Below are 16,482 nucleotides of genomic sequence, written 5' to 3'. Positions count from 1 at the left end.
AATTCTGTACATTCTGCTCAACAACGTGTCAAAGATGCTTGGACTGAGCCTTCCAGGGGGGGACATCCAATTGTTCCAGGACAATTTGTGATGATTAAAAATCACACAGCTGGTCCACTGGAAGTAAAATGGAAAGGCCCATTCCAAGTGCTTTTAGTAACAGATGCAGCAGTATTGTGTCAAGGGAAGAAAGCTTGGACACACGTGTCACATTGCAAAGTAGTGTTACCACCTAACTAGGGACAGATGGCTGAACTGGTTGGGAGAGCTTTGGGAAGAACTGTATGCATGTAGGCTACAGGGGCCACACCAAAAGTGAAGACAGCCTCTTTTCACCCTACAATTAGCATTCCACACTTCCAGCCAGTATCTTAGGAGCCCAGTGTTAGGTAGGGTAAGACGTGGTAATACTCGATGCAATAGTGAAGTGATGCTCCTCAAAATGTTAAAAGTTTATATACAGCCAACATGATACTGCCAAGTCTTTTAGTTTTTTTTTTTCAGGAATGAAAATGGAATTGTTGTTTCTTCTACTGACTCTATGGACTACATGTGCTGCTGTTCACAACTCAGATGTGAGCAGTGACAATGTCTTTCAACTACACTACACTACGCTACACTAACAATTATATCTAATGTAAGACACATTAGGAAATAAATAAGGCCTATTCCACTTAGGAATATGAAACGGTTTTTTGTTTTGTTTTGTTTTATTTTTTTTTAATTTATTGTGTGTACGTTTCTTTTACGTACAAGAGGGAGGAATGTTGTATTGTTTTTTTCCTTTGGATCTGAATTGTACCATTTCTCCTATAACATTTCTGTCTTCTCCTGTCTTAAACACCTCTGATAAGAACAGCTGTTAACCTTACGACAGTGCACCAGGAACTCAGATGATGTTTATGGCCTAGGTTGTTTATGGCTTGTTCACGACAGTGATGTGTTACGGCAGTTCCTGGTGCTTCCAGATCCTGTTTTAGGTAAAGATCAATCCATGTGTGAAGTTGTAAAATGGGTATAAAGATGTGTGCCTCTAACAAACCATTAGATCAATCTGAGATTCAGCCTGTGACCAGATCATTCTGAGATCAGACTGAGGATCAACCGGAGCGCTCAATAAACAGCATTATATCCAGAATGGTCTCCTCTCTTCACTTTGAAACCACCAGAAGACAAGTTTACAACAACACCGACCAGCCGCAACATTACTACCATTACTATTTCTACAATCATTGTACACTGGCTGTGTATGTGCACACTGCAGGACTGCAATCCATACCTTGCTGTACCCTGCCCTTCAACAGTCAGGACCCCCACAGCAGGTATGGTGGGGGTGGTGCATAATTTTCACTGCTGTAGTGGCAGTTACAATGTGGTTAGTGTGTGTTACGCTGTTATGAGTGGATCAGACACAGCGGTGCTGCTGGAGTTTTTAAACACTCAGTGTCACTGCTGGACTGAGAATAGCCCTTCAACCAAAATAATGTAGTGTATGTTGTGTATACACTGTAATATATATATAAACATATATAATATATATATATATATATATATATATATATATATATATATATATTGTGTTGTAGCGTTTGACCTTATTCAAACTCTTCTAATTACTGACGTTTTGACTAATGATAATAATTGTTATGATTGACTTAAATGACAAAAACATTAACAAGTAGTTAGAGAGTGAATATTGTCATTGCTACGTGAGTTCTTCAGGATTTTCAGACTTTTAATGAACAGACTCCACACACTGTTATTTCAAACAATGGTAATATTTTATTAACAGAAAAGAGACTATTTACTAGACATAGCACGACCTTAGGAATTCTCACTGGATCAACGCAGGTCAAACTAGTTTGAATCTAAAGATAGGCTAGGCGATATGACTTGACTAATGTGTTACTAAATGAGATTTAATTAATGTATAAATTTATCAAGAGACTTAATTAGGCATCAGCTTCTGAAAAGTGAGTAAATTTTGCTTGCTTATTCTTTTTGCCTTTTTTCACCAAGCCGTCGGGTCCCGCAGTTTCAGTCTCCGTTCTCCGGGTCTTTGCTTATTATCCTCCCCGTGTCCCTGAAGGTAGGCTCGCTGGAAAGGGGATTCCTTCCAGGGTGAGTCAGACACTCTTGGCCTTAGACGGGGTGACATCAGTCGGGGGATTCCCTTCACGGAGAACTGATGACCTGGCTGGATTGTCCCCTGATTTAGGGGGGGGACGTCTCAGAGTCGTTCGCTCGTTACTTGAGTCTCCAGAAGCAATGCCCTCAGAAGTCAGCGTATACCGCTAACGTATCCGCTATCAACTAATCTCAGGGGTGATATCTTATTCTGGCCAAGATAAGTTTCACCTGCTTTGATCAGTCGTGAGATTAAACTTAGATTGGGCGATAAAACATAAACACGATTACACAAAGATTACTTAGAGTTACTCGACGTTACATTGTAGTTTCGGTATCACACTGCTAACTGGCACAAGGCATCCCTTGGAGCTGAGTGCGGTCCTTATTAGAGTCTTTGAGTTGTTTCGTCGGCGTAAGGAAGAATCAAGAGCGTCGCACTTGAAGAGAGTGAACGCAACGTGAGAAGGTCGCTGGAGAGCGGCAGAAAAGCTCTGAGAAGAGCGGAAGCTAGAAGAGCGAGAGAAAAAGCGAGAGAGCAAGCGACGTGAGCCGGGCACTCTCTTTTCAAAGGTAAAGTCCAGAAAGATGCAGTGACACCAGTCTTACCTCATGAAGAACCAGTCCTTGAATAAATCAGAAATATCCAAACTACAGCTATAAAGGGATCCTCTGATGTCACAGCTTCAGGAGGAACGTGGGCAGGACCCAGTAAACAAATGTGTTGGAGGAACCAATGATCTGAAGCCAACAATACGTTTAAATGAAGAATATGAAGAGAAATCTTTTTCTAACTGTTAGGGGTGATAAGGGGTGCGGACTGACGGAGGGCGGACGCAAACGCTAATAACACAGACTTTATTCACAGGGAATTAACAAAACAAACACAAACCGACTTGAACAGGAAGCGAGCATGAAACAGGCGTGAAACGAGACAAACAATACTAAGAAGCATACTAAGAACACTACGAATAACAGAGCTAACGAAACAAGGAACAGGGTAAAGCGTACAAAGAACACGAAGAACAAATGAACCATAAGAAGAATACTGAATGCGGAACAAGGAACAATACGAAGAACCATGAGCGTGAAACCAGGAACAAAGAACAATGAACGACACGAGGAAGTGAGACGAGAGGGCTTAAATGCACAACACAGATGAGACGCACCTGAGACAAATAACGAGGGTGACGTAAAAGAGGCAGAGACGAAGGCAGAGACAAAGCCGGGGACATGGAAAATAACAAAACAAAGCCATGTGCTGAGAAAACGGACCAGATGGGACGTGAGTGTGACAGATGCCCCCTCCTGAACGCGCAACTCCCGGGGCACGTAACCTAGACCCCCCAGAAGCTGGCGCAGGAGGGGGCACGGAAAACAAGACAGACTAGAAAAACTAGGAACTGTAGGAGACAGGACTCAGGACAGGACGGGAACAGACACGGGAAATGGAGCTGTGAACAAGGGACTAGACAGTAACGGACGCTGGACAGAACTAGAAACAGGAGACGGGAATCGCGAGAAGACAGGAGACAAGGCAGGAGCAGACACACGTGACTGGACAGGGTGCTGGACATGAGGCAGGACCGGTGACAGGACTGGGTGACGGGACTGGACTGGAGACCGGACAGAGGGTTGAACATGAGACATGACAGAAGGTTGAAACGGGGACTGATGCAGGACAGGGGCAGAGACAGGGGACTGAAACTTGGACTGGACAGGAGATGGGACTTGAGACAGGAAAGGACTAGACTGAAAGGGAGTGATCACATGAGATTGGACGGGAGTGGACAAACGTGACTGGACGGGGTGCTTAACATAGGAAGGGAACAAGGACTGGACATGAGACAGGGCAGAGGGTTGCAAAGGGGACTGAACAGGAGACGGGACAGGTAACTGGGACTGGACTATACTGGAAACAGGGGGAGAGACACTGAACTGGAACATAGACTGGACGGGTGCTGAGACGAAGGATCTATACTGGGAGTGAACAGGGGACTGGACATGAGTATGTGCTTGGACAGGACTTGGCAGGGGAACCTAGGGGTGCCCAGGACTGGCAAATGTCTGTGGGGCAGTCCAAGGAACCAGCCTGGGCACATTTCTGGGGATCGGCCCCGAAGTCCTTGGGGCCGTCCTACGGGTACGACCGGAAGTGGCCGTATCTACAGTCACAGGGGCAGACACGGCCGTAGCAACAGTCTCGGGGGCAGAAACGGCCGTAGCCACAGTCTCGGGGGCTGAAACGGCCATAGCCACGGCCACGGAGGCAGGGGGCCCTGCAGCAATGACGTCCACGGAGGCAGGGGGCCCTGCAGCGACAACGTCCACGGAGGCAGGGGCTTGAGCTGCTCGCCGGGCTCATGCTGGAGCTGTAGAGGGTTTAGGGGGTTTGACGGGCGCACTCTTGAGATCCCCTAGAGGTGCGCCCCTGTTAGCCTCACCTCCGTTGTCCTGAGGTTGAAGGCAAGGTAACAGCCCCTACCCTTAACCCCCCAAAAAAAATTTCCCCGGAACTGAGGGGGTAATCCACCTGCGAGAGGGAGACTCCAGCACGCTTCTTTCGCCGACTCCTTCGACTCGCCCTGGCGCAGTTACTCGATTCACGAGTTGACTCCTCTGGTAGAGGATAAGGAACCGCGCCGGGCATAAGCTGGAGACAGCTATTCCACTCCACAGCCCTCTCAAACAAAGTCCTTGCTTTAGCCGCGTCCTGAAATGGGTCGTTCATTCTGTTAGGGGCGATAAGGGATGAAGGGTGACGGAGGGTGGACGCAAACGCTAATAACACAGACTTTATTAACAGGGAATTAACAAAACAAACACAAACCGACTTGAACAGGAAGCAAGCATGAAACGGGCGTGAAACGAGACAAACAATACGAAGAAGCATACTAAGAACACTACGAATAACAGAGCTAACGAAACAAGGAACAGGGTAAAGCGTACAAAGAACACGAAGAACAAATGAACCATAAGAAGAATACTGAATGCCGAACAAGGAACAATACAAAGAACCATGAGCGTGAAACCAGGAACAAAGAACAATGAACAACACAAGGAAATGAGACGAGAGGGCTTAAATGCACAACACAGACGAGACGCACCTGAGACAAATAACGAGGGTGACATAAAAGAGGCGGAGACGAAGGCAGAAACAAAGGCGGGGACATGGAAAATAACAAAACAAATCCATGTGCTGAGAAAACGGACCAGACGGGTGTGACACATTAGTGTGACACTAATAAATGTTTTCATAAATAAACAATGAAATGAATATGTTTCTACAAGGTGACGTCTGTCAGATGTTGTACACACAGCTTGTTTTACCTCTAGAGAAGAGCATGAAACGAAATGGTAACTTTGCCCATCGCCAGGTGTGAACCTGGGGCTCCATCTGAAAGCTTTGGGATGATGAGGAGCACTGGAACGAATCCAACATCAGCTCCTGACTTCACTAAAGCTCTGTGACTGTGATCAGACGCTCACAGCAATGTTTCAACGTATAAAGCCTTTCCCCAAAAGATCACAGACTGTTACTGGTATAAAAAGTGAGCAGATACACAATTAATACCCTACATTCAGGATAAACAGTGCAAGACGAGGTGTCCCCAAACTTTTGGCCTTGTAAAACTGTATCATGCTCCAGTGGGGCTTGTGAAGAGCAGGTGGGGTGCAGTTGGCTGTGCGTGTGGTTAAAGATAAACGAGGAAAACTATGTAAATGAAAAAGTTAAAGTTTATCTAGGTCTGTTTTTGTCTTGATCACAGAGTGGGCGCATTGTTCTTCACTTTGAATAATTGATCAGTTTTACGGCTCTGGAGTCAATAAACCCAGAGGAAGAAGGTGAAAAGCAAAGGAAATGCTTTGCGTACATTGAACAAAACAAGTTATCACTTTCTACGAAGCCCTTATTTATAAACATTTATAAATGTGATCATAACTTTTTGTAACTTGGTAATAATACTTTGTAAGAATTCTTATAAACTCTAATAATGCCTCATCAGACTCTTATACTGAGCTATAATTGGTTATTTTTTAACTTATACATTTATCACTATTCATTATAAAGCCTTTTAAATGGATAATGACATGTGCATCATTATAAAACACCTGTAATACATAGTATCAAATGTGAAATAAATATTGAAAATGTCCTCACTGTGGGCTTCAAGTCACTGATGGTTTACATTATTATTTATTAGAAAAACATAAGCAATAACTTTACATTCAATGATGTAATTTTAAACATTTATAATGTGTTTAAAGTCATTAATGTGTATTTTAGGTGGTTTATATTTATACACATTTCATTAACCATTTATAAGGCTTTATAATGAAGAGTGACACTTGCTTATGTTACAAAATAATCAAATATAACTCATCATAAGAGCTTTTTGAGACATTATTTGTGTGTATATGAATGGTTACACAGCATTATTACCAAATTACAAAAAGATATACCTGCATTTATAAAGGCTTATGAATATGGTCTTCATGGAAAATGTAAGGCAAAATAATTTTAGCATATTCCCTTGTGATTTCCTTTGGAGTAATAGATCTTCTATAAAAAGGCCACTCGTTACTGGAGGCTAGCTACACTAATGCCCTATTAGGACCCACTACCACAGCGCAAGTGTAGCCCCATTGGCTGGAAACTCCACACAGAGGAGTGACCAAATGCAAGGCTCAAGTCAGGCCTCTGTGGTTGTGGAGCTGCACTGACACACACATGGGGGAAGGTTTACACCCGTTTGCACTAGAAAATGATTTTTAATTACACTTTGTTTTCACCTGAGGTTCCCTTTCTTCCCTGTGTGTAATATCTCTTATCTGTTGTGGAATCCAAATACATTATTACAGTGCTATTTGAATGTTTGAATAATGGTGGAGGATTACTGCACTCAGATTAATAAACCTGCTGCTGGGGAATGAAGCAGGAGCCAGGAGCCCAGGATGATTTGCATACACTGCGTGGTGGTTTGGCTTTGGAAAACATAGCAAACATTTTCCATTATTAATGAAGAACTAAAGGCAACATGGTGGCGCAGCAGGTAGTGTCTCTGTCACAGCTCCTAGAGGTTGTGGGTTCGAGTCCAGCTCTGGGTGACTGTTTATGAGGAGCGTGGTGTTCTCCCTGTGTCTGCGTGGGTTTCCTCTGGGTGACTGTCTGTGAGGAGTGTGGTGTGTTCTCCCTGTGTCTGTGTGGGTTTCCTCCGGGTGACTGTCTGTGAGGAGTGTGGTGTGTTCTCCCTGTGTCTGCGTGGGTTTCCTCCGGGTGACTGTCTGTGAGGAGTGTGGTGTGTTCTCCCTGTGTCTGCGTGGGTTTCCTCCGGGTGACTGTCTGTGAGGAGTGTGGTGTGTTCTCCCTGTGTCTGCGTGGGTTTCCTCCGGGTGACTGTGAGGAGTGTGGTGTGTTCAGTCAGGCTCCGGACCCACCGCGACCCTGAACTGGATAAGGGTTACAGATAATGAATGAATGAATGAGGAACTAGATGTTCCTCTCCATGGCTCTGCTGTAAAAATAAACCCCGACAATGAACAGTGAAACAGTGAACTTTGGACAGAGCCCCTTCTTCAGCAGCACTGCTGTGTCTGATCCACTGCAGCACTCACTAACACAACACAACACTGGCAGAGTCACCACAGCGCTGAGCATGATCCTCCACCCAAATCACACCTGCTCTGTGGGGGTCCTGACCTTTTCAAGAACAGGGTAAAAGGGGGTAAACAAAGTTTGCAGAGCAACAGGTGGACTCCATCAATGGAGCTGGGAGCACGGACAGTGAGTGTAGAAACAAGGAGGTGGTTGTAATGTTATGGCTGATTGGTGTATGTCACCAGTGGAGATGTTATAACAGAAAGAAACAGTGCATGTCCTTGTAATGTCATGGATGACTGGTGTATATTTTAGTGATTGTAGGATATAGGAAGGACTGTTGAAGGCAGAGAAAGCTTTAAAGTTAACGTTTTTTTTTAAATAAATAAAAAAAAAATTTTCCTCACTCTCCACCGTTAAGAAGCATTTAAACATTATATTTTTTATCAGACAGCTTTTAATAATTTATAGTCCTTCTGTCTCACCGCCTCGTTTTATCAGAGCTGTAGTTCATGGGTTGATTCGTCCCCTGTAACAACTGCTAAAGTGTGAAGTGTCATTGAGTGTCATGAAAGACGAGTATAAATAAAGTGTATTACACTTATTTTTTTAAAAAACAACATTTCTGTGCAACAGAAGAATAACTGGGGGATTTGGAGCTCCTCTCAGCCCATGAACTGTGAAATAAAAGTAGAGGACAGAAACTTTAGAACACTGGCCCTTTACTGCAGCAGCAGGGATCTCACAGTCACTTCAGTTATTGTTTAATTAGACTGTATTTATCAGTGGCTAATTAAAGTTTGTCCTTATGAGCGAATAGATACAGGTACTTAACTGCAGTCATTTAATCAAATATAAAATAATTATTATAAATAAATAAATAAATAAATCCAAACATTGGTAAGTGGTGTGTTCTCTTGCAGCAGTTTGTGAATGTGGCCGTCTAGTGTCCGCAGACCTTCACTGCAGCAGGTGATAAACACCACACTACAAACAGTTGTTTAATGATGTTTCATTAATGAGAACCATGTTCAGAAACTGAGGTGTTTTGTGACACGCCGCGAAATAATAACTCTGTTAATTTATTTATTTATTTTTATTTTCACAACCATTTTGTGAACTCTACATTTCCACTTTCTTTACGTCCACCACAAGCACAAAAGATAAAGGTACAAAAGGTAATAAATATTTTTTTATATTAAAGTTTTGGTTCTGTATGAGTTTGAGTGGTCTTTATTATTCCTGACTTTTATTTCTAATTCCTGCAACAACTTTCAGACTCAGACAGAGACATTACCTGCTGCTCCACTGTGCTCTCAGAGGAAGAGGTTAAATAAAGAAGATTAATTTTCTTCACACAGAACCCTGTATTTTGACCTGCAGTCTCTATCACGCCATTTAAAGCCTTTCTCTGTGTCGATTGCCCCACAGTTCTGAGACAGTGGAGCCTCTGGTGCTCTCCCACCGACCCAGTTACTAAAGGGTCCCACAGAGATCCCATTCGTCCAGATCCAGAACCCAAAGAGTCGACTCTGTCCGAGCCCCAGCCACAGAGTCCCAGAGACACCCCTCCTCCTGAGCTCTCTCTCCACCTCTTTCTGGTCCAGGTCAGACTCAATGCGCAGGACACTGCTCCTGTTCTCTTTCCTACAGTAGTCCAGAGCACTCTCCCAGTTCATAGGCTCAGCACTCACATGGATGTACGCTGTGAGAGACGGAGTTACAAACACAAGAGGATGTTTTAGAGTTAAAGTTGAACACTATTGAGAATGAGAGAGTGTTTGTGAAGTCTTGACTTACTGCTGTAGCACAGGGCAGAGGTCAGTTTACTGCACGGCACAGAGAACCACGACCCTTTTTTCAACTGTACACAATCTGGTGATTGTGGTGATGAAGTTTGAGGTTTACTAGATGCCCAGTTTCTGTAGGCAGAGCGTCCTCCATCAGTCCACTGCCAGTCATCCTGCAGGAGGCCAATCCAGAACGGCGTGGAGCTTCTTTTCCCTTCATTGTACACACTTTCATTTTGGGTCTGATCTCTGATGCTGACCAGATCAGTGTGGTTCCTCCTGCAGTGACTCTGAGCTTCGTACCAGGTCAGATTCTTCAGAACTAAACTATAGCTGAAGGTGAGGTCAGAAACATCTGTGGACAGAAATAAATAGACACATTAAAGTTGCTAGAGTTAAAGTTAATGGAGTTTACCTAATGGTGCTTCACTTGAACACAAACAAGAAAACACTTTGAACAGAGTGAGTTTGAGAAGGAGGTTCTCTAAGCATTGTCAGCAGTTACCTTGGTTATAGCACATGAAAGTTCTGTTCTCTGTGCACTTAAGAGAATCCCATTGACCATCAGCCTTCACTGTAGCACAGCAGGGCTCTGATCCACACCTGTTTGTTATGTTATTGAATGTAACATCATCTCCATTAGACCATTTCCCACTCCAATTCGACTGATTCCGATAGAGACCGATCCAGGCAGAGCATATACCACTCAGCACAGTGTTCTCTTCCTCGCTGTACACAGTGACCAGGTCAGTGTAGTAGGCTCTGCAAGCTGTTTGAGCCTCAGACCGATTCATCTGCTTCTCAATGATGTGGAAAGTTCGGAGTCTCCTGTCGAAGGCTGTGGAAAATAAAATTAATTTATTCATTCATTATCTGTAACCAATTCAGGGTCGTGGTGGGTCCTACCTGGAATCATTGGGCGCAAGGCGGGATTACACCCTGGAGGGGGCGCTAGCCCTTCACAGGGCAACACAGACACACACACACATTCACCCCTACGGACACTTTTGAGTCGCCAATCCACCTGCAACGTGTGTTTTTGGACTGTGGGAGGAAACCGGAGCACCCGGAGGAAACCCACGCGGACACGGGGAGAACACACCACACTCCTCACAGACAGTCACCCAGAGCGTGAATCAAACCCACAACCTCCAGGTGACCTCCTGTGTGACTGCGACACTACCTACACCATGCCACCCTGGAAAATAATTTTTTTTTTTTTATTTAATTCAGTAAGAGAACAGTCACAAGGCTGGATGTGATGTATGTGGTTATTCTTGGCACTTGGTGTTTCAGAAATATTGAAATATTTCCTTTATTCTAAACACAGGTGTGAAATGTGATTCCTTCATTTTCTACTGGAGCTATGAATGTTTTGAGACAGATCCACCCCCAACAATTACTTCACTGTGTAAAGTGCATTAATGAACATAGACCTGCCACAAACAGTGTTGGGTTTTCTGAAGTAAACTTGCTAAAGTAGTGGCAAAAAGCGATGATGGTAACAACAGCCATGACCCTGAGCTCACTATGAATCTAAGCCAGTTTTTGTAGATAACACTGTGTCCTACAGTGTCAGAAACTACACGACCAAATCTGTTAGACATCATTTTACAAGCTGATGCACAATGAAGTAATAATTTAGGTTTGTGGTTTGCTCAACGCTATAAACATCACATCACTGTAAACTATTAGTGAAGAGAACTTCAGATGCCAAATATGTGTTGTCTGATTTGACTACATTTGGGGTAAAATTGGATTATTTTTACATTTTGGCCAAATTAGGGACAATAAGGATTTTGAATTTGAATTTTATGTAGAATTTCAGTTTTAATTAATGAATTAATCCTTTCATTCATTATCTGTAAGCGCTTAGTTCAGGGTCGCGGTGGGTCCAGAGCCTACCTGGAATCATTGGGCGCAAGGTGGGAATACACCCTGGAGGGGGCGCCAGTCCTTCACAGGGCATTATTATATATTAGTATTTATTTATTTCTGTTTATGTAATTTTCAGTCAATTTCAATTTATTTGTGTATTAATAATAAGTCCAGTCCTTCACAGGGCAACACACACACATTCACTCACACCTATGGACACTGTTGAGTCACCAATCCACCTACCAATGTGTGTTTTTGGACTGTGGGAGGAAACCGAAGCACCCAGAGGAAACCCATGCAGACACAGGGAGAACACACCACACTCCTCACAGACAGTCACCCAGAGGAAACCCACGCAGACACAAGGAGAACACACCACACTCCTCACAGACAGTCACCCGGAGTGGGAAACGAACCCACAACCTCCAGGTTCCTGGAGCTGTGTGCCTGCGACACTACCTGCTGCACCACCGTGCCGCCCCTAATTAATTCATTGATTGACTGATTGATCAAAATACTGTTCGTCTGAGCTGGGTCGATTTGAACTGGCACCAAAATGACACACCGATCCAGCACCACAAGAGGGACCCAGTTTACTTCTGAAACATTTTGTGATAAATTATTAACTATGAACCGAGGAAGACTAACTCTACTGAATCTGAGCTCTCATTTCACATTCACTGTCCTGTGTACACCGTGTGCAGTTTGAAGTTTTAAAGTTCATGCTTTTTAATGTTCCGAGGTCTCTCCATCGCCCGAACGCCTCCGGATGCTGTTTCTCAGCTGTGGCTGAGCAGGCAACGGAGGGAGAGAGCTACTGGGCCTGGTTTGTAAGATTTAGATCAATGTAAAAATATAAAATGATGCACTGAGGTGTGTTTTATTCTGGAAGCTGCTGAGAATGAGGGTGTGTGTGTTTACGACTTACTGCGGTAGCACAGAGCAGGCTGAGCATTAGGGCATGGCACTGCTTCCCATTTCCCATTATTCAGATGTGAACAGTTTGATGATGATGATGATGGTGGTGTAGGTGGTGGTGGTGATGATGATGATGATGATGATGATGATGATGATGTTCGAGGCTGACCACTCGTCAAGTTCCTGTAGACAGAGCATCCTCCATCAATACACTCCCAGTCATCCCTCAGCAGACAGACCCAGAACGATCCGTTGCTGTTCTGATCTTTGATGTGGACCAGATCTTTGTAGAGCTTCCTGCAGTGTCTCTGAGCTTCACAATGGGGCATACTCTTAGGGATTAACTGGTAAATAATGAAATGGGCAGCAACATCTGTGGAAATGTAAGGATGGAAAGAGTAATACTGAATATTCATTCATTGTCTGTAACCCTTATCCAGTACAGGGTCGCAGTGGGTCCGGAACATACCTGGAATCACTTAACAGGGTGACACACACTCACACATTCACTCACACACTCACACCTACGGACACTTTTGAGTCTCCAATTCACATACCAACGTGTGTTTTTGAAACCCACGCAGACACAGGGAGAACACACCACACTCCTCACAGACAGTCACCCGGAGTAAACCCACGCAGACACAGAGAGAACACACCACACTCCTCACAGACAGTCACCCGGAGGAAACCCACGCAGACACAGGGAGAACACACCACACTCCTCACAGACAGTCACCCGGAGTGGGAAACGAACCCACAACCTCCAGGTTCCTGGAGCTGTGTGCCTGCGACACTACCTGCTGCACCACCGTGCCGCCCCTAATTAATTCATTGATTGACTGATTGATCAAAATACTGTTCGTCTGAGCTGGGTCGATTTGAACTGGCACCAAAATGACACACCGATCCAGCACCACAAGAGGGACCCAGTTTACTTCTGAAACATTTTGTGATAAATTATTAACTATGAACCGAGGAAGACTAACTCTACTGAATCTGAGCTCTCATTTCACATTCACTGTCCTGTGTACACCGTGTGCAGTTTGAAGTTTTAAAGTTCATGCTTTTTAATGTTCCGAGGTCTCTCCATCGCCCGAACGCCTCCGGATGCTGTTTCTCAGCTGTGGCTGAGCAGGCAACGGAGGGAGAGAGCTACTGGGCCTGGTTTGTAAGATTTAGATCAATGTAAAAATATAAAATGATGCACTGAGGTGTGTTTTATTCTGGAAGCTGCTGAGAATGAGGGTGTGTGTGTTTACGACTTACTGCGGTAGCACAGAGCAGGCTGAGCATTAGGGCATGGCACTGCTTCCCATTTCCCATTATTCAGATGTGAACAGTTTGATGATGATGATGATGGTGGTGTAGGTGGTGGTGGTGATGATGATGATGATGATGATGATGATGATGATGATGTTCGAGGCTGACCACTCGTCAAGTTCCTGTAGACAGAGCATCCTCCATCAATACACTCCCAGTCATCCCTCAGCAGACAGACCCAGAACGATCCGTTGCTGTTCTGATCTTTGATGTGGACCAGATCTTTGTAGAGCTTCCTGCAGTGTCTCTGAGCTTCACAATGGGGCATACTCTTAGGGATTAACTGGTAAATAATGAAATGGGCAGCAACATCTGTGGAAATGTAAGGATGGAAAGAGTAATACTGAATATTCATTCATTGTCTGTAACCCTTATCCAGTACAGGGTCGCAGTGGGTCCGGAACATACCTGGAATCACTTAACAGGGTGACACACACTCACACATTCACTCACACACTCACACCTACGGACACTTTTGAGTCTCCAATTCACATACCAACGTGTGTTTTTGAAACCCACGCAGACACAGGGAGAACACACCACACTCCTCACAGACAGTCACCCGGAGTAAACCCACGCAGACACAGAGAGAACACACCACACTCCTCACAGACAGTCACCCGGAGGAAACCCATGCAGACACAGGGAGAACACACCACACTCCTCACAGACAGTCACCTGGAGGAAACCCACGCAGACACAGGGAGAACACACCACACTCCTCACAAACAGTCACCTGGAGCAGGACTCAAACCCACAACCTCTAGGTCCCTGGAGCTGTAACAGAGACATTACCTGCTGCTCCTCTGTACCACCCTTGTTGAATATTGAAGATGGATCAAACAAAATAATAAAAAATGTATAATAATTTAAATCGTCATCATTAATCTGTGTTAATTATGGCTTGAACAGCATTTATATAAATTTGAATATTGATTCAGATTATCACTGTGTAAAAATATAAGTCTCACTTCTTCACTCCAAAACCCTCAGCTAGATTCGTCAATTTTACAGCAGCTGTCCTTCACACTGTGAACGTTTCATGACGAATAGAAACACTCCAAAATCACTTGGAGTAAAATTGGTTTTTACATTTACTTCGACCAGGGGCGATTTTAGGAACACACACACACACACACACACACACACACACACATACACTTTTGTGTGAGAATTATTTCCATACTGGTGAAGGAGGAAGTAAGGAGAAAGTACTGTAAATGAATTATTGATTAAAATGATAAGATGAAAAGAGAGGTACTGTATAAATAAAAAATAAAGGGAGAAGGGACACCCTCCATGACATAAATATATTTATACTGTGAACAGGAAGTTTTTGACAGTTACTGTTTTGTTTTGCCACTACTCACTACAGGTCTGTTTTCTCTCCTGGTTCTTCCTGCTCTTGTCCGGTCTCCATCTTTATTACTTTAATTTTATATTTATTTATACACAAATAAATTGAAATTGACTGAAAATTACATAAATAGAAATAAATAAATAATAATAATAATAATAATAATAATAATAATAATAATTATAATAATAATAACCAAAAGCGTTTGAGAAGTATAAATAAATGTAAGAGGTGGTTGTGGAGAATAAACAGTTCATGCTCAGTTTGGTTGTGTGAAATCATTGTGGAAAACAAAAGCTGTCATGGCTTTATCACTAATGTGCTCTTCACTAACTTTAACTGTCAACTTTCTCACCTGCTTTTTGCTGTCCATTCTTCTCACAGTTTCCCTCTTTCTGCTGCCAAACAACTGACAAAAATAACACAAATAATGAGTATTTTAAACTAATAACAGACAAATAAATAGATTAATATCAACTTATAGCATTTTTTCCTAAAATACTGAGCTGCTGTGGGCTAGTCTTATTCAAATCACACCCTGATTCTAATAATCTGTTATCAATATTATGAAGATCATATGCAGATTCTGAGGATATGACAGACTCACAGACTATAACACAGACTAAAAAAAGATTTATCACATAAAAAGCATGAATATTTTGGGTCTGAGCATTCGCAGAGCTGCATAGTAGCACATTTCGACAAGTAGCACAAGTCGTCAGAAAACCTGCACTCGAGTGTGTGTGCGTGCACACTATTTTTTTTAATTTATGAGAGATAACCATAAAAAAGACATTTTCCTCGTATTTTTACAGGCGCTTTAACTCAAAACTTAAAAAAGAGGCTAGAAACACTCATGACGTCGACTGTAAATTACTGTTTTTGGAGATACATAATTTATATTGGACAGCAATGATATACAATCACCATAATTCATATCTGAGAACTGCTGTGTGACCAGTCCACACTGATGTTTCAAACTGCAGATCAGTTTATTACACCATTGCACAGCTGTTCCTACCACTGTATCACAGTCACTGTTCAGAAGCTTCAGAAACTGATGCTTATAAAAGTGACACTCAGAATTAGAGCTTGATTTTTATCAGAAATATCAGTGAGTATTTAAAAGCTGACAAATACAGTTCAGACGATTAACAGTCAGTAATTACCTTGTTCACAGCACATGAAAGCTTTCTTCTCTGTGCAATTACGACTTTCCCATGACCCATCCATCTTCACAGCAGCACAGCAGAGCCCTGCCCCACAGTCCCATGTCAGATCACTGAATTTAACATCATTACCATTAGACCATTTAAAGCTTGGCTGATTGCAGTTCAGACCAATCCAATATCGCTCAATCAACGTCTCGTGCAGTATTGTCCTTCTTACTGTACACAGTGACCAGGTCAGTGTAGTTTGTTCTGCACGCCGCTCGAGCCTCAGACTGATTCATCATCTTCTCAATGAGGTGGAAAGTCTTGAACATTCTC

At 43.3% G+C, this 16,482-nt stretch overlaps 1 protein-coding gene across 1 annotated transcript; it reads right to left on the bottom strand.

Annotated features, from left to right (window-relative positions):
* Positions 1 to 9,069: 9,069 nt before the first annotated feature.
* On the bottom strand, positions 9,070 to 16,279 carry LOC136678506 (macrophage mannose receptor 1-like). Its single transcript, XM_066656554.1, has 7 exons — positions 16,162 to 16,279; positions 15,348 to 15,401; positions 13,582 to 13,947; positions 12,323 to 12,685; positions 10,022 to 10,354; positions 9,527 to 9,871; positions 9,070 to 9,431 (listed from the first exon to the last, which is right to left on the bottom strand). Exons 1-7 carry the CDS (start codon positions 16,223 to 16,225, stop codon positions 9,070 to 9,072), a joined length of 1,887 nt encoding a protein of 628 aa, XP_066512651.1. The 5' UTR covers positions 16,226 to 16,279.
* Between the last annotated feature and the right edge of the window lie 203 nt (positions 16,280 to 16,482).

The sequence above is a fragment of the Hoplias malabaricus genome, chromosome Y (genome assembly GCF_029633855.1).
Source record: "Hoplias malabaricus isolate fHopMal1 chromosome Y, fHopMal1.hap1, whole genome shotgun sequence".
Taxonomy (NCBI): domain Eukaryota; kingdom Metazoa; phylum Chordata; class Actinopteri; order Characiformes; family Erythrinidae; genus Hoplias; species Hoplias malabaricus.
The sequence above is the reverse complement of the archived record's forward strand: the minus strand, read 5'-3'. Positions and strand labels throughout refer to the sequence as shown.

Excerpts from the sequence above, each read along its gene's own strand:
- LOC136678506 (XM_066656554.1), bottom strand. The coding sequence starts at position 16,225 with ATGGATGGGTCATGGGAAAGTCGTAATTGCACAGAGAAGAAAGCTTTC. Across the intron at positions 15,402-16,161 it reads TTTCATGTGCTGTGAACAAG|TTGTTTGGCAGCAGAAAGAG; the intron begins GTAATTACTGAC and ends TATTTTTGTCAG. Across the intron at positions 9,872-10,021 it reads TTTCATGTGCTATAACCAAG|ATGTTTCTGACCTCACCTTC; the intron begins GTAACTGCTGAC and ends TTCTGTCCACAG.